Consider the following 27,098-nt stretch of genomic DNA (forward strand, 5'->3'; position numbering starts at 1 on the left):
TTCACTCAAAGCTCCACTTTCAGTTTTTTGCTGGTTAACTGGAAATAAGAATCTCACAGATTTGTCTGCCTGTTCTGGCTTTGAACCAGGCTCCTTAGATCTTAACCACCTAAATACTCAGGATTACAGGTGTGAGCCACCAGCACCTGCCCCCTAACAGTTTATTTACAACCCATGGTGCTCTTGGTAGCAACTCAGACTCCTTTAAGGACTTCTGCCTTGACTAGAGAATATCCCAGATTGAGGCTGTGATTTGCAGAGGCATAGCTACAGCTTTGGTAACAAGCTGGAATTTGCTATAGGATGATGGGCATGGCTGAAAGAAGACCACAGTAAATGAATCAAGTCTAAACTTTATTTCGCCCAGGAGCAGAATGATAAAATGGCATTTTCTATTTAAATGTTATCCCATGTGTCTTCATGTCCTTCTACTCAAAGCTGCTGGCAGAGGTTGTTGGGGTTATTGCCTGGTATGAAGATTCTGCCCGCTTTCAGGACCCAGCTCTGCCCCTGCCTTCGGGGCGTGGCCTCTGTACACACAGGGCTGTAGCTGTTTCTGTAAGTATAGTAAAGCTGCATTAATCTGATGCTACTGTATAGTTTTTAAATAAAAAGCAATATTGTCCCAGTTGACAAGGTAAGTTTTTTCCTCATATCATTGCTCCTTTATTTAAAAACATGAACAACATTTGAAATGAAATAAAAACTCAGAGCTAAAATGCATCCAATTAATTGACATAGAAGAGACTTACATATCCACAGGTGACGGAAGGTGTTTAAAACCCTATTTTTGTTTGCCTCGGCAAAAAGACAGCATGGGCTATAAAATTTATGCTTTCCTTATGGTATGAATCATATATATTGCCAATATTGCTACTTGAACTCAGGACCTCATACTGTCCCTCAGCTTTCTTGTTCATTAGTTGGCACTCTACTTGAACCATAGCTCTAATTTAGCTTTTTTTTTCTGGTTAATTGGAGATAGAATTTTGTAGACTTTTCTTCCTGGGCTGGCTTTGAACCTTGATCTTTCAGGTCTCAGACTCTGAGTAGCTAGGATTCCATATATGAGCCTCCAGTATCTGGCTTATAAATTATATTTTGTAAAAGTCAATGGTTTTCAATGTCATAAAAAGAGATCATGTGCCTTTAGGTTGAGGCTAAAGAGAACTTTCCCCCTTAAATTTCTGAGCCAAGTTTGCATGACATTCCATGATCAGCCTGTGTCAATTTTCTTAAAAATACCTTTAGTAAACCTACTTTTATATTACTTATTTTATTTCATTTTATTTTATTTTTTGCCAGTCCTGGGGCTTGCTTGAACTCAAGGCCTGGACACTGTCCCTGAACTTCTTTGTCTCCAGGCTAGCACTTGAGCCACAGTGCCATTTCCAGCTTTTTCTGTTTATGTGGTACTAAAGAGTTGAACCCAGGGCTTCACGCATGCTAGGCAAGTACTCTACACTGAGCCACACTCCCAGCCCCTACATATTTCTTTTTTTAAATCAGCCTTATCATTGGACCCAGAGTTTCTGGAAATGGAGGACTGTTCAATGTAACCTTAGCAAAAAAATAAACAGAAACCTATTTGAAAGTCTTGTGGCCCAGAGTAGTAAGTACATAGAAATTAAAAACCCAGGAGAACTCTTGGTCAAGTGGGGTATATATTTGACATAACTAGAAAACAGAACGTCAGCTTACTTTCCCCTTTCCTTCCTTTGGCTAACCTGTATTTCTTTCTTGTTAGCCAATAACTGAAAGATTTTCCTATTATTTTCACCCCATTTCCAAGTTCAACATTCCATCTTTGGACTTCCTCTATTTTCACACACTTGTGGACTAGATGCTGTGCCACCATTAGCATGGCAAGAATCACTGTAAGAACACTGATAATGTGCACTTTAAGGTACACATGCCTTATCAGAGAGGCAAACTGCAATAGGTCATGAGGCACATTAGGTTAGTTTGTCTGTGTTCTGATAATTTAGAAAATCCATGGTGAGAAAGATTTAGGATTTAAAATTCAAGCACACACTTTCCCACAGGCTCAGAGATCACGGATGTCCTCTCTCAGTGGCTCGCTACTCTCTAGACTGTTCTAAAATGTCATGGTGTTTGGTGCCTCACATGAGGATATTTGAGTTTGGGAGAAGAGATACTGATGAAAGGGTAAGGCTGCATAAGTTAAGAAAGAGCATCAGAGAGATCAAAACCATCCAATTCTTTCACTTCCATGGTTGGATTCTTTCCATTAACTGGTTTCCAGGGACGTCCAGGACATTTAGGGGAAGTTGTTTCTGGAAAATCAGATATCAGCTTAAATGAAAGGCTATCTGGTTCTATCTGGATATTGGGGATCCAGTCATCATCACTCTCTGTGGGAGCTGGTGATCTGGTAGTCATCCAGGCTTCAAGGAGATCTGAATCCTGAAAGCCAGGAGAGGTAACTGCTACTTCTGGCTGGGCTAGAGAAGGGATGGGCCCTTCTGTCTTCTCTGGTGTCTGTGAAGATGTAGTACTATCTTCAGAAGAGCTTGCCAAGGGCTCTGTTTTCCAGTCACTGTGCTTCCCATGTGTTTTTTCTTTATGTTTCCCATGGCCATGACCATTTTTATGCTTATGTCTGTGTCCATTGGCTAGGTCATGTCCCATTTGATGCCCATGGCCAAAGCCATGTCCCCTTTGGTGTTTAACGCTATAGTGGTTACGTTCAGGCTGATGTTCATGATTCTGGCCATGTTTTCGTTTATGTCCATGACCAAGGTCATGCTCCTTTTGGTGCCGATGGCCTTGGTCATGCTCATGTTTATGATCATGGCCAGTCTCATGTTTTCTCTGCTTTTCAGGGTCCCAGTCATGCCCATGAGTGGGTCCTTGTTCATTTTCTGGATTCTGCTCTTCATCTTGTACAGGTACCACAGAAGTGTAGGGTGGACTTACAGTTGTTTCTTTTTCTGTTTCCTGTACTTGTAATGTTCGGAAAGGTGAAAAACCTGGAGGCCTTTTCATCAATGCAATCTAAACAGGAAATATTAAGATGAATGCATTACTGTGAAAACCACACTATCAATGAAGAAACAAGAGACTAAGATGTGGTAACACTATGCTGGCTTGCAATGGGACAGGTATCTGCCAGATTTAAAGTACTATATAAACCTTCTAGAAAGGATGAAAACCATTATTTCTTTTTTTTTAATCTTAAAATGTGTAGACATTGGTTAGTATCCTTAATGATACTCTAAAAAATTGGAAAGTTTTGTATTTGTTTGGAAAAATTAAAAGTCTGTAATCTGGGTGTATTCTGAACCTATTACAACATAAGTGTATGGTATACTATTTATTAAGAAATGCGATGTCTATTCTTACCATTACAGTTTTTATCTTGAGGGCCCTAAGAACCTCGAAACACTGATTCCATATGAGGCTATACTTTCATTGGGAATTATTCATAAACTTGAAATGAAACTTCTCTGTAATGCTGTGTTAGACCATATACATACAAACACGTGACAAGAATGTAGACCAGGAAGTAGAGATGTGCCTCAATTGGTAGAGTGCCAGCCTTGAACAGAAAAATGCTAAGTGACAGTTTTCAGGCCCCGAATTCAAGCCCTAGTACTGGCACAAACAAAACCTAAACTAGGAAAGAGGAGAAGAAACAACTTGTATTAAAGATTCATATTCACAAATTATTTCTTCTATTGTGTGTCAGCATGTGCTATTCAAAAGAAGTATTCATGGTAAAATAATATGGGCTTTGGAGTCAAACCAGCCCTTTGTAAAAATCAGCATTGTGATGAGAAGAGCAGGCTCTGATATGACCTACAATTACTCTGAGCACCATTATCTTCAACCTCCTGCAGAATAATAGTAACAGTACCTGTGGGTATTAACAGTATCTGACTCACAGGGTTTTGAAGTAGATAGATAGACAATAGGGGTGAATCTTTCTGAGAAGTGCTTGGGATAAAAGGAAGTCCTGAATTATGTTATTATTTTCTCTAGGATGTCAGACTCCTTATAATTTTTCTATCTCCTTTGTGAAGACAGAGAAAGTATTACTTACCCCCTATAATTCTTTTAAGATTTAAAAAGATGGTAAAAACAAATGCTTTTTGCTGGGTCCTGGTAGCTCATGTCTGTAATTGTAGCTACTCAGGCTCCTGAGATTTAAGGATTACACTTTGAAGCCCACATGGGCAGACAAATCTGTGACACTCTTTTATCCAATTAACCACTCCCCAATCCAGAGCCTTAGATAGTAAAGCACCAGATATGAAAAGAAAAAGCCATGCAAGAGCACCTTGAGCTCAAGCCCCAGTATGGGGACTGGTGATGGGGGCAGAGTAGGGGGAGAGCTGTGTGGATAAAAACCTAATGCTTTTCAGACAGGAATCAAGTATGTGCATCCTTTAGGGGTCTTTTAGACATATGGATTCTGATTCATTAGTGGGGAACTGGTGTGAGTCTGGATTTCTCACTCAGCTCCAACGACATAACCATAGCATCATGAGGTGCTGTCATGTACGGGCACAACTTGAAGGGGAGTGGTCAGAGTTCATGCCTCACAGCAGGGACTGCCTGGCTACCAGCCCAAAGACAAAGACCAGCCCACCTGGTATATGGTGTACAAAGCAATAAAAGCATTGCTCTTGTCTTTCTCTCCATTTCGAAAAGACCTCCCTATTCATTGCAGTAATGGCTTCTTAATAATCCCAACCAAGGCTTTTCAGATTGAGCAGAAATGACCTGCAAGCTAGCTGTAGTTAGAATTATACCATTTCTAGTGGTTGACAGTTGATGGTAGACTCAGTTTTGTTCTCCCAAGGTACCACATAAACTCGAGTATGGCAGATTAGATTTTTCTGAAAAAGCAAAAGCAAAATAGACCTCAGTTCTTCATGATACACTTAAACATATCATTGAAACATCAAACAAAGAGGCTGGGTGCTGGTGGCTCAAGTCTATAAATCCTAGCTACTTAGGAGCCTGAGATCTGAAGATCAAAGTTCAAAGCCAGTTCAGGCAGGAAAGTCTGTGAGACTCTTATTTCCAATTAACCACCAGAAAATGGGAAATAGAGCTGTGGCTCAAAGTAGTAGAGCAGCACTAGCTTAGAGCAGCAGAGTTCAGGGACAGTGCCTAGGCCCAAACAAAAAACAGAAAACATGGGGAGGGGGGAGGGAATTGGAGAGGAGGGAAGGTAGGAGAAAAATGAAGGAGGTGACAAGTTTCATAAGAAATGTACTCACTGCCTTATGTATGAAAGTGTTACCCCTCTTACACCACTTTGACAATAAATAAATCAAGTAAAAAAAACAAACCAAAAGAAAATATCAAATAGGTCTTCAGTTGAAAAGGACACAGTTGCATGACTACTCACTCCAAACTGCTTGTATTCACAACTTGTGGTGAACTCCTTGATGGTTTCCTTGGAACATTCGGTTTCCCTGGCTAAGAACTCAATAGAATATATCATCCCAGCCACCACCTGGAAGAGTAAGCAGCACAAAACAAGCACTTAATGAGGAATATTGTATGATAAACCATACTTTTGACTCTATGGTTTTCTGGTGGTTAATTGGAGACAAGAGTCTCATGGACTTTCTCTCCCTCCTGGGCTGGCTTTGAAGTTCTGTCCTCAGAACTCAGCTTCTTGAGTAGCTAGGATTACAGGCATGAACCACCAGTGCTCAGTGTCCTGCCAAATCTTGAATCAGTGAAATACTGAGTAAGAACTAGTAGAGATTATATGGGTTAAATTTGTATCTCCTGTGGTGCCTCAAGCATTTTCTTAAGTATTAAGAAACTATTCTGATCTCTACCAACAGTGTTTTATGGTCTTTATAACATTATATTTTTATTATCTGCATGTAGCTGTACAAAGGAGTTGCCATTCAACAAATCACTTTGTAAATCCAGGGCCTCTTAATCTGTCACTCTGTCATTATTCTCCTCCCATCCTCTCTCCTGCTTAACAACAGTTTTAGTCACTATACTAATGCTGTCATCTATTAAGCATTTTATTATCTCAATTTGTTGACCAAATCATTTAATCATAACATTTAAATGTCTGAGTATATTTGTGATATTATGTAGCTATTAAAAGCAATCGGTAACATATATACCTAATGACCTAGAAGAAGGTCATTATTTCATTATCGAAACAAAGTGAGTTACAGCCACTCTAGTTACAGCAAACTACAGTCATCTCCATCTCCTGATACATCTTAAAAACATGGAGAAGAGCCAGGAACCAGTGGCTTGCAGGTGCAGTCTACTCACACCTATCACACCTACAGTTTGCTTACACCTAATCTACTCCTATCTAATCACACTTGTAAGCTACTCAGGAGTCAGAGATCTGAGGGGCACAGTTCAAAGCCAGCCTGTGCAAAAAAGTCTGTGAGACATTTATTTCAAATTAAACATCAAAAAGCCAAAAATGGACCTGTGGTTCAAGTGGTAGAGTGCTATCCTTGAGTGGAAAAAGGTCAGGGACAGAGCCCAGGCTCTGAGTTCATGGCCTAGCACCAGCAGAAAAACAAACACAAAACATGGAGAAATGTGGCACTGGAAGAAAACATGAAGAGGAGAATCAAGGGAAGAACTAAATACGTCCTCTAACTTTTCTGGCACTGTTTTGCCAGATACATGTGGTTAGATTTTTCAAATGCAGTAGGTTGAGTGCCTGTGGTTGATGCCTGTAATCTTAGCTACTTAGGAGGCTGAGATCTGAGGGTTATGGTTCAGAGCCAATCCAAGCAGCAAATCCATGAGATTCTTCGTTTTGTTTTGTTTTGTTTTGCCAGTCCTGGGGCCTGAACTCAGGGCCTGAGCACTGTCCCTGGCTTCTTTTTGCTCAAGGCTAGCACTCTACCACTTAAGCCATAGCGCCACTTCCGGCTTTTTCTATATATGTGGTGCTAAGGAATTGAACCCAGGGCTTCATGTATGCGAGGTGAGCACTTTACCACTAGGCCATATTCCCAGCCCCCATAAGATTTTTATCTTCAATTAATTAGCAAACAGCCAGAAGTGGAGGTGTGGTTCAAATAGTAGAGCACCAGCCTTGAGTGAGAAAGCCAAGTGAGAGCTTGAGGTCCAGATTTCAAGCCCCCGTACACACACACACACACACACACACACACACACACACACACACACACACACGAATTTCATAGGGAACTCAGAGATGTTAATCTGATTGAATTTGGCAACAAGAATGGCATGGATTGGCCTAATGTGGGCCTAATGGCAGTGAAAAGTGCAATCAGGGAGGTGGTGTCTGAGGTAGGAATGAGTGTCAGTCATGGAGAATTTATGCATCATTTATTATTTGTTGTAATTGTTGACTGCTTTTGGTCTTGCCAAGAAATAGACTATTTGCCACAACCTAAAGTAATTTCCCTACCTGTGATGTAGCTCTTTTAATGGATTCAATCTTGAAATAGAAAGTTGCATTGTTTTCTGCATTCAGCTTTTGGATGACGTGAGTCAGCACCTCCTCCAGCTTGGGGCTGTCCACAGGTATCTCCTTGGGGCAGCCAGTGCACCTCAGGGGAACTTGCACTTCATCCTCGCCTGAAAGAATCAGATTTCCAGTCAACATGTGCACCGCACACAGTGCTGTGTATAGCCTTGGCCCGAGGCTGAGTGACAGACTCATGTTCACTTCCTGCTTCTCTTCCTCCTCTTCAGAGCTCAGTGTACCCACATTCAAACACAGGAAACTGATTCACTCAATACACTACACTGTTTCCATATCTGTGTGTGTATGTGTGTGTATGTGTGTGCGTGTGTGTGTGTGAGGGGGGGGTATATGCCAAAACTGGGCTTGAATTCAGGGCCATGCATTCTCACTTAGCTTTTTTGCTCAACTGGCACTCTCCCATTTGAGCCACACCTCCACTTTGGCTTTTTTTTTTTATTGGTTAACTGGAAATAAGAGTCTCTTGGATTTGTCAGCCTTCGCTGGCTTCAGCCTCCTGAGTAACTATGATTAGAGGAATGAGCCACCATGCCCAGCAACTTCCTATACTTTTGGTGCAAACTGTAAAAAAGCAGTGTTTAATAGAATGAATCTGTAATGGGACAATTTTAAGTTCTGTGGTTCTGGGACACACAGCTTTAGTAAAGCTGCTTATTGTGCAGTATACGACTATTTTTCAAGTATAAGAAAGGTCAACTTTTAGAAATAAATACTGACTTGTATTGATTGAATAAACCATGTTAAGCAAAAACAAAATAATGACTTGAGGGCTAGGACATGGCTCAAGTGGTAAAGCCCTGCCTGGCAAGTGCAAGACACTGAATTCAAACTCTTTGCATTGCTAAGAAAGAAAAGAAATTGTGGGGCTCCCATGGCTCACACATATGTTCCTAGCTACTCAGGGGGCTGATATCTGAAGACCCTTAGATCTGACATCTAACATTTGACACATGACATCTGAGGCTCAAAGCCATCCCAAACAGGAAAGTCTGTGTAAGACTTATCTCCAATTAAATACCAAAAATAAAAACAAAAACAACTGGAAGTCGAGCTGTGGCTCCCATGGTAGAGCACTACTAGCCTTGAGCAACAAAGCTAAGGGACAATGCCCAGGTCTTGGGGTCAAGCCCCGTAACCAGAACCAAAAGAAATAACGAAAAGAAATACTGATTTGATTGCATTATCTTTCTTCTCTCCATTATAACATTCAGAGAAAAGCCACCTTTAGTTGGAAGAATTTAATTCAGAAAGGTTGCAAATGAGATACCATTTTTAGTTGGAGCCCTACAATTCTAGCTATACAAGACGCCAAGGGGCTGGGGACATGGCCTAGTGGCAAGAGAGCTTGCCTCGTATACATGAGGCCCTGGGTTCGATTCCCAAGCACCACATATACAGAAAACGGCCAGAAGTGGCGCTGTGGCTCAAGTGGTAGAGTGCTAGCCTTGAGCAAAAAGAAGTCAGGGACAGTGCTCAGGCCCTGAGTCCAAGAACCAGGACTGGCAAAAAAAAAAAAAAAAAGACGCCAAGATTTGAGGACTATGGTTAGAAGCCAGCCCAGGCAAACATCCTAGAGACTTTTATCTCCAAGGAACCAGCAAAATGCTGCAAGTGGAGATGTGGTTCAAGTGGAAGAACACCAACCTTAAGCAAATAAACCACGAGTGAATGCAAAGCCCTGAGTTCAGGCTCTAATACTGGTGCACGCGCGCGTACATACACACTCTCACACACACAATGGAATGTCATTTTCTCTAATTCACACCACCAGAGTTTGAGAACAATTTGTACATAAAGACCAGCTGACCAGGTGCTGGTGGTGCATGCCTGTAATCCCAGCTATTCAGGAGGCTGAGATCTGAGGATCACAGTTCAAAGCCAGCCCAGGCAGGGAAGTCTTTGAGACTTTTTTTTTTTTTTTGTCAGTCATGGGCTTGAGCTCAGAGACTGGGCACTGTCCCAGTGTTCTTCTGATCAATACTCCACTTTCAGTTTTCAGGTTGTTACAGGAGATGAGGCTCATAGGCTTTCCTGGTGGGACTGGCTTCGAACCATGAGCCTCAGATCTCAGCCTCTTGAGTTGTTAAGATTACAGGTGAGAACCACTGATGCCTGGCTTGTGAGACTCTTATCTCTAATTAAGCACCAAAAAAAAAAAAAAAAAAAGCCAGAAGTGCAGCTCTAGTGACAGAATGCTAATCTTGAGCAAAATAATTCAGGCATAGTGCCTGAATTAGGCGGGGATGAGTGGCATTGTACTCAAAGGTTATCTTTACTCAAAGAACACAAATGGTCCTTGTATTACAGTATTGTCTGTGGCCACTTACAATTCAATGCCAATTGCAGCAGGTAGTGTAATCAGGTGTGGGAGGTATCCTCAGATCAGCTCATAGGACCCAGATGCTAGTGGCTCATACTTATAATCCTGGCTACTCAGGAGGCTGAGATCTATGGATGGCGGTTCGAAGCCAATCTGGACAGGAAAATCCATCAGACTCTTATCTCCAACTAGCCAGCAAAATGCCAGAAATAGAAGTGTGGCTCAAATGGTAGAGTATCAGCTTTAAGCAAAATAGCTAAGGGATAGTTCCCAGGCCCTGAGTTCAAGCTTCAGTAACTGTATACACACAAAACATCCCACAAGTTACAAAGACTTGGTGAATGTATCATGGAAACAAAAGCATAGCTTATATTAAAAGGTCTGGCCAATTATCCACTACTCATACTGCACTACTAGGAAGTAAGGTGTTTTCTCTCACCTGGATGAAGTTCACAATTCTGTGCAAAGGAAGTGATTTCCTGCTGAATATTCACAAATGCCTGGTCTGTACATTCACCAGCATCCTTGTTTTTTTTAAAAAAAATGGAAACATTAAATTTTTTGAGAATAATTTAAGTACTAATAAACTTAAGATACAACAGTTGCTTTCCAAAATGCTGCAAAAGTGAAATAAAACAGGTTAATTATACAAGAAAAAAAAGAGAAACAGATCATGGAATCAATAAGAAAATACACACAAGCACACAGAGAGAGAGAGAGAGAATAAACAAGAAATAACAAGAATACCTTGGATAGAAATAATGACTATATTTAAATTAAATGTGTAACAGCTTTGTACCCACACCAGAGTTGAACTCAGGGCCTCACTCTCATTTTGCTCACAGCTAGTGCTCTATGGCTGCAACCGTGCCTTCAGTATAGCATTTTCCTAGTTAATTGGAGATGCAGCCTGTAACTTCTGCCCACTCTAGCTTTGAACCTCAGTCTTCAGATTTCCATGTCTTGAGTAGATAGGATTAAAGGCATGGCCCACCAATTTTCTGCTTAAGGACAAACTTTTCTTTTAAGAAAGCAAGGTAAGTGGGGTGCCAGTGGCTCATGACTATTCAGAAGGCTAAAATCTGAGGACCAGCCAGCACTTGTGGCTTACATCTGTAATCCTAGCTACTCAGGAGACTGAGATCTAAGGATCTTGGTTCAAAGCCAGGCTGGGAAGGAAAGTCCCTGAGATTCTTATCTCCAATTACCCATCAGAAAACCAGAATTGGTGCTGTGGTTCCAGCAGTAGAGTACTAGCCTTGAGCTGAAGAGCTCACGGAAGTACCCAGGCCCAGAGTTCAAGCCCCATGACAACAACAACAACAACAACAAAAGAAATCTGAGGATGACTGTTCAAAGCCAGCCAAGGCAGATAAATCCATAAGAGTCATATCTCAAATTAACCAGCAAAAAGCTAGAAATGGCTCAAGTGGTGGGGTATCAACCTTGCATGAAAAAAGCCAAATGAGAATGTGAGGACCTGAGTTCAAGCTCCTGCACATACATATTCACACACACACACACACACACACACACACACACACACACACACAAATAGATGGTGTAGAATCAAAACCCATATAGCAAAAAATCTATAAAAAGAAATAGATATAATTATGGCAGAGAAATATTAATATTCAATAATAAATCTAAGTGAGGAATAAATGGATAAAAATAAATATCTCTTAAAGTAGTATTTTCATAAGATTCATATGACTTTATATGACACTTTCATAAAAGCTGCACAAATATTTTTTAATTGTTTTGGTTTAAAGTCATAAGAAGTTTTAATAAACTTTGCAGGGTGGAAACATACAGACCATATCCTTTGGCCTAAGTATTAAAAACAACCTTAAATATCAATAACATACATTTAGACTAACCACCTCCATCCTCACACCTCTAAATAGTTTGAAATATAAACACACTTGCCTAAAAATCTGAAGTCTCCCATGGAAGGAAGAACAAAAAGAAAACAGTAAAAATTAGAATTATATACAATGTTGCCAAAACACCATTGAGGCATAAGTTATGCTTTTATGATTTCATCATTTAAAAAGATGGAGTAAATAAACCAAACTACCCTCCTATCTCAAATCTAAGTGTTTAACTCATGAATTAAGAAAAAAGAGCAAAAGCCAAGCACCAATGGTTCACACCTGTAATCCTAGCTACTGGAGGCTGAGATCTGAGGATCACAGTTAGAAACCAGACTGTAAAGTCTGTGAGGACTCTTATCTCCAACTAACTACAAACAACAACAAAACAAAAACTGGAAGTGGAGCTATAGCTCAAGTGGCAGAACACTAGCTTTGAGCACAAAAGTTCAGGTACAGTGCCCAGGGCTTGAGCTCAAGCCCCAGGACTGGCACCAAAACAAACAAACTAACTAATATTAATAAAAGCATTCAGGGATCAGGAAAATGTGGTACATATACACAATAGAATTTTATGCCTCTATCAGAAGGAATGACATTGCCCCATTCGTAAGGAAATGGAAGAACTTGGAAAAAAAAATTATACTAAGTGAAGTGAGCCAGACCCAAAGAAACATGGACTCTATGGTTTTCCTCATAGGGAATAATTAGTACAGGTTTAGGCTAGTCACAGCAGAGGATCACAAGAGCCTAATAGCTATGCCCTTATAAACGCATAAGATGATGCTAAGTGAAATGAACTCCATGTTATGGAAACAACTGTTATATCACTGTTGTAATTACTCTCAACATGCCATGTGAAACAATAGCTTCTATTGTTGATGATCCTCTTGTATCCCCTTCCTGTGGTTGTACCTGCGCTATCACTGTACCTCATCTGAGTACCCTGGATACTGTATATACTGGTATTAGAACTAGGGAAGTGAAAGGGACTATCAAAATCAAGAGACAAAGGATAAAAAGACAAACGACTCCAAAAGCAATACTTGCAAAACCATTTGGTGTAAACCAACTGAACAACTCATAGGGGGAGAGAAAAAGGGGGAGGGGGGAATGAGGGAGGAGGAAACAGTACAAGAAATGTACCCATAGCCTAATGTATGTAACTGTAACTCCTCTGTATATCACTTTGACAATAAATAAGTAATTATTAATAAAAAAGCATTCGGATGATCTTCTTTTTTTAAAAATTAAATTTTATTGACAAGGTGTTGTGCAAAGGGGGTACAGTTACATAATAAGGCAGTTAATACATTTCTTGTGATATCTTACACCCTCATTTTTCTTTCCCTTCCCTAGATCAGATAGGCATATATACAATATCCAGTGTACCAAAATCATATACAGTAACCACGTAGGGTACGCCACAGGAAATTCACCTAGAACTTTAAAGATAATGTCAACAGTAGAATCCTCCTGTGTCAGATGATCTTGAACAAAGAAAAATACTGACTGCATTAAAACAACATAACCAATCATATAAGAAATATAAAAATATGAGAATAGTATGAACAAGTATATGTTATTTTAAATCCCCATGAAATGGTTACTATTCTGGAATATTATAAATGATTAACATTGGCTGAAAATCAGGAAGAAAAGTTGACTGAAACAGAAAAAATACCATTACAGAAACAGAGAATATACTGTTTCTACTCTCAGATTTCATCCCAACTCACACCTCTAGGCTACATAGCATTTTTAAAATAAATATATTTTTAAGAATTAGACATACGTTTCCATACTAAGTGAATTATTTAGGAATATAAAAAAATAAAAGCATTTTTTAAAAACTATATTTGCTTGCCTAGGAAGTATAAAGTCCTTAATTTATGCACAAACAAACAAAACTGAGCACTGTAACCACCCTGTGGTACACCATCTAACATAATTGTGGTTATAAACTATCCTGTGAAGATACACTATCCTCCTAGGAAGGTCACAAAGAGGTAGAATATGTTTATTGTTTTTTAACTTAATTAATTAGTTTGTTTATTATTTGGACCTGTTCTGGGGCTTGAACTCAGGGCCGGGAGGCTGTTCCTTAGATTCTTTTTCTCAAGGCTAGTGCTTGGCCACTTGAGCTACAGCGCCACTTTCAGCATTTTCTGTGTAGTTTATTGGCAATAAGCGTCTCAAAGACTTATCTGTCTGGGTTGGCTTTGAACCCCAATCCTCAGATTTCAGTTCTTGAGCAGCTAAGATTACAAGGATGAGCCAGTAGCACCTGGCTCTTTTTTTTTTTTTTTTTTTAAAGAAAAAGAACAAGAAAACCAGCAGAGGGCAGCTAGAAGTGGAGAGCTGTCTTGAGTAGAGATGTAGAACAATGCAAGACATGGTGCTGCAGGAAAGTAGAGGAAGATAGGAAAGTGTTAAGACACAACCAAGGGCAAGCCTTTCTTTGCTTCATCTTTGCTCAGGCCCTACCTAGTCCTTACTCTATGCTGCTAACACGTATTACTAGCTGTGCCACAATAAGAGCTCCAGGATTTCAAGAAGATGTAAATTTGCATTTCCATGTGAATTTGTACCAAATTCAAGTTGCTGAGTGTCATCTAAATTTTAACAATGGTTTTCCCACATAGTTTGATAATTCCTGTGCTTGAGAAAACTCTAAATAAAAGGATAGGAGCTTTATGATTAATGATTAAAGTTTTTTCTACTTACACCATTTGATAGGGTCTTGCAGTCTTCAGTTAAGAATGCAAAATTCTCCTTGGAACAATTAGTTTGCAAAATTGTGTAGGTAATATCAAAGTTCAACCCAGCCACCACCTGAAACAATTTGAGATTATTTAAAGTACAGTTTAAACAGCATTTGCAATGAATGTTATCAGGTATTTAAAACATTGAAGGGCATATAAATAATTAAGCAATGTAAACTATTTTAATCATTATTATTAGACTGTATTCACCACTGAATAAAAATTGAGGCTCTCACTGGCCCCTCCGCATCTATCCATCTTCAAACAAAACGCAATAATATAGGAGGAGTTACTCTGTCTTTTACATAAGACCTAGCAAAAGTTGTTCTTCTAGGCTGCAGAGAGAAAACAGTGTGCTGAACCTAGTGAATTACAGTGGTCTAGATAAGAAAACTTGCAGCTGGGGAGGCCTTTCCTGGTGAGTCCTCAGCTTCTCACATCACTAGCTAGTGCCTTATCCTAAGTGGGCCCCATCCTGAAAGCTATATATGTTCCTAACCGAGTAAAACATGTGTCTTGCATGGAAGCATGGGCATTAAATACAGAGAAGGTTACTAACCACAAAAGGCAGAATACAGGGACCCAGTAGGCTATTAGAAAAGTCTGGATAAGCAGGGCAGCAGTGGCTCACACTTGAAATCTAGCTACTCAGGACACTAAGATGTGAGAATCACCATTCAAAGCCAACCCAGCAGGAAAGTCTGTAAGACCTCAAAAACTGGAGCTGTGAAGCTGGCACTGGTGGCTCACGCCTGTAATCCTAACTACTCAGAAGGCTGAGATCTGAGAAGTGAAGTTCAAAGCAAGCCCTGGCAGAAAAATCCATAAGACTCTTACCTCCAATTAACCACTAGAAAACCAGAAGTGGTGCTGTGGCTCAAGGGTGGAGCTGAAGAGCTCAGGGACAGTGCCCAGGCTCTGAGTTCAAGCTCCACCCCATCCCCAAAAAGTGGAGCTGTGGGGGCTGGGAATGTGGCTTAGTGGTATAGTGCTTGCCTAGCATGCATGAAGCCCTGGATTCCGTTCCTCAGTACCACATAAACAGAAAAAGCCTTCGCTCAAGTGGTAGAGTTCTATCCTTGAGCAAAAGAAGCTAGGTACAGTGCCCAGGCCCTGAGTTCAAGCCCTAGGACAGCAAAAAAAAAAAAAAAAAAGTGTTTTTTTTGCTGGTTAATTGGGGATTAGACAGCAAAGTAGTAGAGTACCATCATTGGAAAAGCATCTAGGCCCTGAGTTGAAGCCCCAGCACTGGCGCGCGTGCGCGCGCGCACGCGCCTGCACACACACACACACACACACACACACACACTCTCCCATATAAAGACTGGATGAACTAAGTCAATAAAAAGACAGTGATGACGATGATGATGATGATGATGATGATTGCCAGTTCTGGGCCTATTCATACTCTCACTTGGCTTTTTCAGTGAAGGCTGGCTTTCTACCACTTGAGGTATACCTCTACTTCTGGCTGGTTTTTGCTGGCTAATTGAAAATAAGAATATCATAGACTTTTTTGCCTGGGTTGGCTTTGAGCCTAGATCTTCAGATCAACATCTTGAGTAGTTAGAATTACAGGTATGAGCCACTAACACCTGGCTAAAATGAAATTATTAAGTATTTACTTCCCCTCCTCCCCCCAGAAGACATAGGAACTATACTTTCAGGTGTACCCAGAAAGTAATTTCAACCTTTTTGAAACAGTTTCATATTTTGGGCCATCTTTAGCAAGACAGTGGTGTCGATTTCTTAAACCCTAAGGCTAGAATAGCTCTTCCATTTTCCCTCCTCTGGGAAGAGCACTAATACTGATTACTGGTTCGTGAAAAACAAACTTCAAAGGAAGTAGGTATGATTAGCCATTTTTCTTCCTTTACAGGTTGCAGAGTCTGTTCACTTTCTGTGCTCATTACATAAAAATAATAAGAACTCCTCCCTACCAGCATGCGAACATTTGCTTTCCTTCTGCCAATGGTTTATTGTAGGGGATGAAACCCTAAATGTAAAGGGTAAATGGAAACTTGTAATCTTATCATGAGATATGAAAAAAATTGAAAGCAAACCTGTCTTTGAGCTCTTTTAATTTCTCCAAGAGCAAAGAGATGGGAATGCTGGGTGTTGTTATTAAAATGTTCAATGGCATATTTCAAGACAGGATCCAGATCTGGGCTGTTAGTTGATATGGGGTGTACACAGCCAAGGCAGTTGTATTGGGCCTTCATCACAGGGCCATGGGCTGAAAGAAGAGCAGGCAAAGAAGCAACATTAACAGTGGAAAGCAGCATTCCAATACATGGTCCTAAATCAAGATCATTTGGAAGACCTCTAGTAAACACTATGCACATTAGAAAAAAAAGTAAGAACACAGCCAGGTGCTGGTGGCTTATACCTATAATACTAGCTACTCAGGAAGCTGAGATCTGAGGGTTGCAGTTCGAAGCCAATCCAGGCAGAAAAGTCCCCATGAGACTTTTATCTCCAATTAACCATTTAAAAGCCAGAAGTGGAGCTGTGGCTCAAAGTGGTAGAGCACTAACCATGAGCAAAAACAGCCCAGGGACATTGCCCAGGCCTTGAGTTCAGGCCCCACAAATGACATACAAAAAGAAAAAGAAAAAAATGAGAACACAAGAACACAAAGCTTTTTTTTTTTTTCGGTGGCAGCCTGGAGTTTGAATTTAGAGCCTCATACTCTCATTTGGCCTTTTCACTCAGAGTTGGTGCTTTACCACTTGATCCATACCTCCACTTAGAACTTTCGGCTGATTAATCTGCTTGGGTTGGCTTTGAAATGTTATCCTCAGGTCTCAGCCTCCTGAGTAGCTAAGATCATAGGTGTGAGACACTAGCCCCTGACTTGTGGAGCTATCCATGTGTTAGAATGATCACTTGTGTGAAGGAGCTGACTGTCAGTTGGAAAGAATCAGAGACTGACCATTTTGGTATGATTTAGCAGACAGGTCGAACATGAGGTCAAGGAAGACTTTTCCAGTAAGATGCCTGAGCTGAGAAGAATGAAGGTGACAGGAGGTTTGAACATGAGGTATGAGGGCAAGGGGACAGGAGGCAGATGGCTCCTGAGAAAGGGGGATGCATCAAGGCACTGTGGTGTGGGATATGGCAGACACACATTTCACCAGATCTCCACACAAGATGCACATAGCAAAAATTAGAGGAGTGGACAGGGGTAGAGACTCTGGACTGTTGAGGTGGTTCCTCATTCTCTAGCACAGGGTCATTGACCTCATTCAGAGATTACGTACTCTACTGGAAAATTCATGGGTTCCTTGGTGAAGCTGATCAAAGCAATGGCCCCTCCCCAGGGAAGCACATGAATGCTGTGACAGTCACCATAAAATTTCAGGGTACTCAAGAGACCTTCAGAAATGCTGTAAGAATGGGAACCCCAGAGGGGGAAGCATTAAAATGATATAAAATATTACAGAAGTAACGGTGCTAAGTCAAGTCTTGTTCATAGCTGATCTCCTGATCTGCATCAGTAAGGCTGATGTCTCAGAAAGGAGCAGGTAGGTCACTAGAGGTGAGGGATGTATGTGGCAAGGACCACTTGAGAGCCTGAGACTTCCTCAACAAACAGATCACCCTGCCTGCGTACATGCTGTAGTTGGATCTTAAATGTCTCCCAAAGGCTATGTCTTATAAAGGCTAAGTTTCCAAGATGGCACTTCTGGGAGGTGGTTGGGGTGGGAGGTCTCCTCAAGCTTCAAACCATGAAAGGAGTGTGAGACTCTAGCACATTTTCCTCTCTTGTCCCCCCCTCCCCTCTCTCCCTTTCGCTTGCTCTCCCTCCCCCTCTCTCCCTCCCCCACTCCTTCCCTCTCTCTCCTTCACTCCCCCCTTCTTTCTCTTGCTCTCTCATACCCTTACTGCCAGTTGTCATGAAGTGAGTGTCCTGTCACATGCTTCCTGCGGCAGGTACCCTGTCACAGGTCCAAAAAAGCAAAGGGGTAACTATATTATAGACAAGAACCTCCAAAACAAGGACCTAAAACAAATCTTTCCTCCTTTTAAGTTGATTGTCCCCAGTATTTTGCTACAGTAACAAAAAGGATGTAACAGTATATAACATGGAAAGGCAATCTGAAGACCAACAGTTTTGGACTGCGCTCTCCTTGCAAACCTTTTGTGACTTTCTCTCTATAAACATGTGTCAGGGGCTGGGAATATGGCCTAGTGGCAAGAGTGCTTGCCTCACATACATGAAGCTCTGGGTTCAATTCCCCAGCACCATGTATATAGAAAATGGCCTGAAGTGGCGCTGTGGCTCAAGTGGTAGAGTGCCAGCCTTGAGCAAAAAGAAGCCAGGGATAGTGCTCAGGCCCTGAGTTCAAGGCCCAGGACTGGCAAAAAAAAAATAACAATAATAAATAAAAATAAACATGCATCAGAAGGAACTGTGGATACACAGGCATAGCTTCTTCCTCCTGGCAGAAGACGGAGATCAGATCCCCTCCCCACTCCCAGGGCATTGTCACCCAATGTATCAGCTACCTGGAGTGATCTGGCAGGTCTGGGTGGCTACAGAGAATTTCCCACTTTCTTTCTTCCCTACAGTGGCTGAGCATTCTCCCGTGGCCTGAAAGAAAAGAAACAAAGATGGATCCTCATCTTTCCAATGCAGAACTCTTCCTGGCACTGTCACTAAATGTGGCTTTCTTTAAAAAGAAGAAAAACAAGGTTTGTTTTCCTAACAGAGTTTTTTTGTTTCTTTATTCAGTGCTGGTACTTGAGTTTGAACTCAGGGTCTCATCACTGACCCAGACTTTTTAATTATTGAAAAAGCGATGAAGGGGTACAGTTACATAAGTAAGGTAATGAGTACATTTGTTTTTAATCATTGTTACCCCATCCCTCATTATCTCCCATTTACCCCTCCCTATCCCCCTCTCCCCCAAGCTGTAAGGTTCATGTCCCACATGGTGTCAAGTGAGTATCAATGTTGCATTGGTTCATCCTTTGTCCTGCTCTTTTGGTGATTCCCCTTTTCCTTCCACATATTAAACAATATTATATACAAGACACAAGGTACTGAGATCTAAGAGAATAAAAAACAACAACAAAAGCTGGGGATATGGCCTAGTGGCAAGAGTGCTTGAGTACATGAGGCCCTGGGTTCAATTCCCCAGCACCACATATACAGAAAACGGCCAGAAGTGGCACTGTGGCTTAAGTGGCAGAATGCTAGCCTTGAGCAAAAAAGAAGCCACGGACAGTGCTCAGGCCCTGAGTCCAAGCCACAGGACTGGCCAATATATTGACCCTGACTTTTGTGCTCAAGGCTTGCATGCTACCACTTGAACCACAGCTCTACTTCCAGCTTTTTGCTGTTAATTAGACCTAAGAGATTTCTACATGGCTGGGGATATGGCCTAATGGCAAGAGTGCTTGCCTTGAAGAGTCTCCTACACATTCCTGCTTAGGCTGACTTCAACCAGCAATCCTCAGATCTCAGCTTGCCTTTTTTTTTGGATAGGTAGTTGGAGATAAGAGTCTAGCAGGTTTTCCTGCTTAGGCTGGCTTCAAACTGTGATCCTCCGATTTAAACCTTCTCAGTAGTTAGAATTACAGGCTCGAGTCACCTATACTCAGCTCCTAACAAAGTTTTGAGATAAGAGAATAAACATTTTTGGAGTTTACAGATTATTTTTCCAGTCCATTACTATCCATGTGTCAGAGGAGAGACCATGTCAGTGTTAAGAATTTTAAGTTTTAGTCTTGGCTTAGAGCTCTGGAGTCTGTGCTTTGTCACAAGGTGTTGGCAGTGCCTTAGAACCAGCCTTCTAAGCATCCCTCTTGATCTCCTCCTTGATTTCAGTAGGCTAATACAATTTTCATAATATCACCTGTTAGAAACAAGCTGATCCTGCAGGACACAGCAGCTAATTGGTTCTATCTACTGGACAAAACCAAGGAGAGTCAGAGCCCTGAAAGCCCAGTCTCTGGCTCAGAATCCAGAGTTCTTTTATAACTGTAAGTGACTGTCATGCTCAAAACACACAGGGGATACCAATGTCCTGACATCAAAGAGGGGAATAACGTTGGAAGCCAGCTCAGGCAGAAGAATCCACAAGACTCCATCTCCAATTAACCACCAAAATGCCAGACTGGAGGTGTAGCTCAAATGGAAGCAAGGAAGCTGAGCAAGAACAAAAGCCCCTGAGTTCAAGCCTTGGTACTGTTAGAAACCAACAATTGTGGAGTGGAGGAAGAAAATGTGCTACATATACACAATGGAATCCTAGTTAGTCATGAGAAAAAAAGAGAAAGAGAAGAGAGAGAGATAGAGAGAGAGAGAGAGAGAGAGAGAGATCCTATCATTTGCACCACATGAATGGAAATGGAGGTCATCAAGTGAAATAAAACAAAACCCAAACCAGCCACATGACCTCAATCACATGAGGAATCTAATAAAATGGATCTCCTGGAAGCTGAGAGTGAAATGGTGGTTGCCACAGGCTGTGAGAGCCTGCAGAGATAGGAATAGAAGGCTATCCACTGTGTTTTGGGAAAGGTCTGGTGTACTACTGCACCCTAGTGTGACTGCAGATAACAACTATGGGCTACATATTTTAGTGTAGTATGTGTATGTGTGGGTGTGTGTGTGTGTGTGTGTGTGTGTGTGTGTGTGTGTGTGCGCGCGCGCTAATTCTGGGGCTTGAACTCAGGGCCTACAGCTCTGATGTTCTACAGCCGATGTTCTACCACTTGGGCCATGCTTCTAGTTTAGCATTTTTGCTAGTTAATTGGAGATAAGTGTCTCTAGGATTTGTCTGCCCAGGCTTGCTCCCACTCCTACTTCTCAGATCTCCTGAGTAGCTAAGATTACAGGCATGGTTCACTGGTATCTGTCTGTACTACACATTTGAAAAATCTAGAAGGAAGGATTTTGAATATTGTCATCATAAAGAACTGATAAGTGAGGAGACAGATTTAGCCAGGCACATGAGTCATAATATCTATTGGGACCCCATGAGAATGTACAATTTCTATGTATTTCAGTGTCCATTTAGGAATTAAATTAAATTCAGTTTTGTCCAGCCCAGCTATGCAGTGGGAAAGGGAGGCTTGGGAATCAGCACACACTTACCGCATTCTCGGCCTCCTGGTACTCACAGTCTTGCCAGGTTTTGCCACTTTCCACAGGACAGTCGCCCTCCTTGATTTCATACTTGAGGGAATAAAATACTTCAGAGCTAACCTGAAAAAGAGCCACCAAAGACATTCAGATTAGCAAATAATTTCAGTAGGTTATTGTCTTATGAATATCATTCTTAATTTGACTTGATTCAGTGGAAACCAAGCACATATTAAAAATACAAATATTTACTATTTTATAAATGGTGTCTTGGGAGAATACTCATAACATACTTAAAATATATATTCTTAGAATTTGTAAAACATTTTCTATAATGTTAGCTCATTTCTTATTTCAAGAAAACCAATTTACATGTACATATGTCTTTAAGGAAAATCTGGAAGGCCAGGAGCTCACGTCTGTAATCCTAGCTACTCTGGAGGGTGAGGTGTAAGGTTTGCAATTTGAAGCCAACCCTGAGCAGGAAAGTCTGTGAGGTTTTTTAACTCCAATAAACCAAAAAAAAAAAAAAAAAGAAGAAGAAGCCAAAAGTGGAGTTATAGCTCAAGTGCTAGTGTGCTAGCTTTGAGCAGAAAAGCACAAGGACAGTACCCATACCTTGAATTCAAGCCCCAGGACCAGCAACAAAAAAGGAAAAACTCTGGAAGATATGCAAAAACTATTCATTTGTGGTAGAATTATAATGATTTTTTCACTTTATTCTGTAAAAAGTATTTTGTTTGTTTCTTTCCTTTCTTCTTCCTTCTTTCCTTCCTTTCTTCCTCCCTCCCTTCCTTCCTCCCTTTCCTTCTTTCTCTCTCTTTCTTTTCTTTTTTTTTTTTTTTTTTGCCAGTCCTAGGCACTGGACTCAGGGCCTGAGCACTGTCCCTGGCTTCTCTTTGCTCAAGGCTAGCTAGCACTCTGCCACTTGAGCCACAGCACCACTTCTGGCCACTTTCTATATATGTGGTGCTAGGGAATCAAACCCTGGGCTTCATGTATAGGAGGCAAGCACTCTTGCCACTAGGCCATATTCCCAGCCCCCTCTTTCTTTTTCTTTTTCTTTCTTCCTTCCTTCCTTCCTTCCTTCCTTCCTTCCTTCCTTCCTTTCTTTCTTTCTTTCTTTCTTTCTTTCTTTCTTTCTTTCTTTCTTTCTTTCTTTCTTTCCCCTCCCTCCCTCCCTCTTTCTTTCTTTCTTTCTCTCTCTCTTTCTTTCTTTCTTTCCCCTCCCTCCCTCCCTCACTCCCTCTTTCTTTCTTTCTTTCTTTCTTTCTTTCTTTCTTTCTTTCTTTCTTTCTTTCCCTCCCTCCCTCCCTTCTTCCCTCCCTCCCTCCCTCCCTCCTTTCTCTCTCTTTCTTTCTCTCTCTTTTCTTTCCTTCTTTTTTTCCTTCTTCAGTGCCTGTACTAGGGCTTGAAGTAAGGCCTGTGCTTAAGGCTGTCACTTTCCCAGGTGAGCCATACTTTCACTTCTAGGTGTGTGGTGGTTAACTGAAGATAAGAGACTCATAGACTTTCCCGCCCAGGCTGGCTTCTAAACACAATATTCCAATCTCAGCCTTCTGAGTATCTAAGATTGCAGGCTAAATTGATGTTTTTCCAAATTAATACATATTGCTTTTAGAATAAGGAAAACAGGGCTGGGAATATGGCCTAGTGGCAAGGGTGCTTGCCTCATATACATGAAGCCCTGGGTTCGATACCCCAGCACCACATATATAGGAAATGGCCAGAAGTGGCGCTGTGGCTCAAGTGGCAGAGTGCTAGCCTTGAGCAAAAAGAAGCCAGGGACAGTGCTCAAGCCCTGAGTCCAAGGCCCAGGACGGGTAAAAAAAAAAAAATTAGAATAAGGAAAACACAAAAATGAGAACATTGCTGTTTTGAAGTTCTTTCTATATAGTATAATAATTATGGATGGTTCTATAGTATATTTGATTTTTCTTGATTTCTAATTCCTCCCCCTCCTTTAGACCATTTTATTGATTTCACATGTCATATACTTCACCCATGAAATGTATACAATAAAATATTTTAGCATATTTACAATCATTGCTATAGTCTATTTTAAACCATTTAATCACACCCCCCCAAAAGAAGTACCCTTTACATTTCAAAGACCCTATCTCAAAAACAGCCAGCAAAAACAGGGCTGGAAATGTGGCTCAAGTGTTAGAGTACCACGCTAGCAAGCATGAGGCCCTGAGTTCAAACTCTAGTACCACTAAAAAGAAGAAAACTCAAAACAAATTTATTCATTCACTTATTAATTTAGGCAAGTGCATTACAAAATACTAAGTAAGGATTTGGGGAATGGCAAGACAGTAGAGGACCTGCCTAGTAAGGAAGGACTTGCCTTCAAACTCCAGTACTATGGGGTAGGGGTGGGAGCCCCAAAATAATAACAGAAAAACTGCTGTGTGTGTGTGCATGCGTGCGCCCCAGTGGCTCAGGCCTTGTTGTTCCTATTTGCAAAGATGAGACTAGTAGGATATAGGTTTAAGGCAACCTGGAGCAGAAAAGTTCATATGATCCCTTTTCAACTGAGAACTGGTCATAGCGGTACACATAGATTATCTTAGCTATGACAGGAATCCTACAATGTGTGAATCACAGCCCAGACCCATACCTTAACAATAACAAGCACAAAACAAGGCTGGGGTATGGGGGCATAGAATACCTGGCTAGCAAGCAAAATTTTCCAAGTTCAAGTCCCAGCCCTGCCAGCAGACAAATAAACAAAAAGAATAAATGGAAAACAACTAAAATATTGGTGTTAGCCTTGATTCATTACCTATACACTTTTTATGGTAGATATCTAGTTTAATGCAGTAGAAGCAAGCTAACCTCATTTCTGCCTCCTCTTAGACATATGCCACAAACAAACTCCTTCTCATTTAAAGTTGGGAGTTCTTTATATTTTAGTCTAAGGCCAGAGAACCAGTAAATCCTCTTGGCAGTAGACTGAGTTCCTGGAAAAAGAAAGAAAAATGAAAAGGGAGGAGGAGGAGAAGAAGCAGGAGGGAAAGAAGGAGGAGGAAGAGGAAGAAGAGGGAGAAGAGGAAGAGGAGAAGGAGGAAGAAGAAGCAGCAGCAGAAGAAACAGGGGAAGAAGAGGAAGAGGAGGAGAAGGAGGAAGAGAAGAAGAAGAACAGAGAAAAGTCCTAGGCTCTAAGCACAAGCAAAAGTCTCAGGTGACTTCAAGGTTAAAGAGCTCACTCACCGTCTTATTGACCTCAGTTATGCGGTACAACAGGAACTGGTTGCCAGTTTGGTTCCTTTTGTTATAGTTCCTCAGAGCAGCATCCACAGCCTTAAACACATCCTCGTCATTGCAGTCCATTTCCTGGAAGACTGCATCCTGGGTTAGACTTGGCAGCAGCCTGGAGCAGAGAAGAAGGATGGTTAGTAATTTCATGATCTAACACTCCCCGTCTAGAAGCCGGGGGATACTTTGCCAAGATTCAGGAGCCAACTTGGACACAGATTTTGACAATCCCTATTCTCTTGTCTCCTGTGTTTTCTCCACTGTGTCCAGCACTGGGAATCCTATTTGAATTCCTTCTATTTTTCTTCTTCTAAAAAGGTTGTGCAAGAATGTTTCCAGCAAGAATATTACAACACTCAGTTTGTTGACCTGTTCGTTTGCTTTTGGAAAGCACGTAGGAGCCTCGAGCATATTTCCAAGTGATTGCCCAACTTTATACAGGGAATTGGAGTGGAATCCAATCAAGAGAGGTGAAAGGCCACCAGCTAGTTTTATTATTCCCTGTGACCTTCCCAAAGCTATTTATGAAGGTCATTTATGTATAAACATTACATGTGGAGACCCTGTTCACCAACATCTATAGAATGTCTATCTGCACAAAAGAAGGTTGCTATCAAATCTAGTTGCATACCTAGGAAGCCAGAGCACAAGGCCATTGAGTGAATGGTGTGAGTTCCACCCAGGACATTGACATAGCTGAAAATTAACTATGAGTAGCCTATCTGGTCTCTGGCAAAGCCGGCTTTTCTCTGTTCAATTATATAATTCTATAAAGGAAAATGAATGTTCCTCAGGATGTAGCAAACAGGAAAAACACAAGATGAGCTGGGTTGAGTGAAACCCTGTCTCTGTTTCCTGTTTCTGCTTGGGGGTGGATATATGGGTATCTTTTACTTATTGAGCCTATGCAATCTTTTTTTTTTTTTTTTTTTTTTTTTGGCCAGTCCTGGGCCTTGGACTCAGGGCCTGAGCACTGTCCCTGGCTTCTTCCCGCTCAAGGCTAGCACTCTGCCACCTGAGCCACAGCGCCCCTTCTGGCCCTTTTCCATATATATGGTGCTGGGGAATCCGAACCGAGAGCTTCATGTGTAAGAAGCAAGCGCTCTTGCCACTAGGCCATATTCCCAGCCCCTATGCAATCTTTTAAACAAAGGTAGAATATTCAAGGACAGGAAATCTAATAGCATACTTAGACTTCAAATCAAGAAAGGAGATAGGAGAGAAAGGGAAAGAGAGAGAGAGAGAGAAGAGGAGGAAACAAGAAGGAAGGGAGGGAAGGAGGAAGGAGACAGAAAAAGAAAAAAAGGTGAAGAAACAGAAACATTTTTAAAAGGTTGGATTCTTTATCACTGTTGGCAGTACCTCTAGTTTGACCATGAAGTCTATCTGATGACCTTTGGACATTGTCAGACCTTGACATTGAAGGCTCAATGTTGGCCACATGGTGGTCTTGAGTGTCAGGGATGTGTGCTCAGCTATTAGTCCATCTTGGAGTCGTATCTAGCCCTGTATTTTAACTTACGTGGCTCTGCATGGGCACAGGAGTATAGGCATGTTTGAGTAAGTGGGTATAATTACATGTGGGCAGGAATGTATACTGTGTCTCTGTGCCTGTGTGTGAATAAATATAAATGTGTGTGTGTGTGTGTGTGTGTGTGCTTACAAGTCACATTCACATAACATTTCCAGCTTGTCTTCTTCATTTGTAAAATGCAAATCAGAAGAATGAAGTTTAGATTTGGAGAAGTGAATGAGTTGACATGTTCAAGCCCTAGTAATTAGTTCTTATGCATTGTATGTAACATTAGATAGAATAGGTACAATTTTTTTTTTTTTGGCCAGTCCTGGGGCTTGGGACTCAGGGCCTGAGCACTGTCCCTGGCTTCTTTTTGCTCAAGGCTAGCACTCTGCCACTTGAGCCACAGCGCCACCTCTGGCCTTTTCTATATATGTGGTGCTGGGGAATCGAACCCATGGCTTCATGTATACAAGGCAAGCACTCTTGCCACTAGGCCATATTCCCAGCCTGGTACAAATATTTTGTGGGCTGCCAGTGGCTCATGCCTCAGGAGGCTGAGTTCTGAGGATCATATTTTGAAGCCAGCCTGGGCAGATACATCCAAGAAATTCTTTTTTTTCATTTCTTTAACTTACTTTTTTCTTCTTTACTTTCTATTCTTTTTAATTTTTTGCCAGTCCTAGGGCTTGAACTCAGGACCCTGAGCTTCTTTGCGCTCAAAGCTAGCACTTTACCATTTGAGCCATGGTACCACTTCCGGCCTCTTCT

The 27,098-nt window shown here is 41.3% G+C and overlaps 1 protein-coding gene across 2 annotated transcripts; it reads right to left on the minus strand.

Moving 5' to 3' along the window:
- Positions 1–339: 339 nt before the first annotated feature.
- On the minus strand, positions 340–25,190 carry Kng1 (kininogen 1). Of its 2 annotated transcripts, XM_048346993.1 has the most exons (11): positions 24,767–25,180; positions 21,563–21,673; positions 18,967–19,051; positions 16,518–16,690; positions 14,417–14,524; positions 10,252–10,336; positions 7,415–7,584; positions 5,384–5,491; positions 4,779–4,865; positions 2,941–3,018; positions 340–556 (listed from the first exon to the last, which is right to left on the minus strand). In XM_048346993.1, the coding sequence occupies exons 1-11, from the start codon at positions 24,959–24,961 to the stop codon at positions 461–463; spliced, it is 1,296 nt and encodes a 431-aa protein (XP_048202950.1). In that variant the 5' UTR covers positions 24,962–25,180; the 3' UTR covers positions 340–460. The 2 variants fall into 2 exon arrangements, with proteins under 2 accessions (XP_048202950.1, XP_048202948.1); XM_048346991.1 differs by lacking the exon at positions 340–556 and having other exon boundaries at positions 1,522–3,018; positions 24,767–25,190.
- Positions 25,191–27,098: the final 1,908 nt, after the last annotated feature.

This window comes from Perognathus longimembris, chromosome 5, assembly GCF_023159225.1.
Source record: "Perognathus longimembris pacificus isolate PPM17 chromosome 5, ASM2315922v1, whole genome shotgun sequence".
Taxonomy (NCBI): domain Eukaryota; kingdom Metazoa; phylum Chordata; class Mammalia; order Rodentia; family Heteromyidae; genus Perognathus; species Perognathus longimembris.

Coding starts and splice junctions, on each gene's coding strand:
- Kng1 (XM_048346991.1), bottom strand. CDS start 24,961: ATGAAATTACTAACCATCCTTCTTCTCTGCTCCAGGCTGCTGCCAAGT. Junction 10,337..14,416: donor GCAAGACCCTATCAAATGGT/GTAAGTAGAAAA, acceptor AAAAAAAACAAG/GATGCTGGTGAATGTACAGA. Junction 4,866..5,383: donor GTGAATACAAGCAGTTTGGA/GTGAGTAGTCAT, acceptor TTGCTTTTTCAG/AAAAATCTAATCTGCCATAC.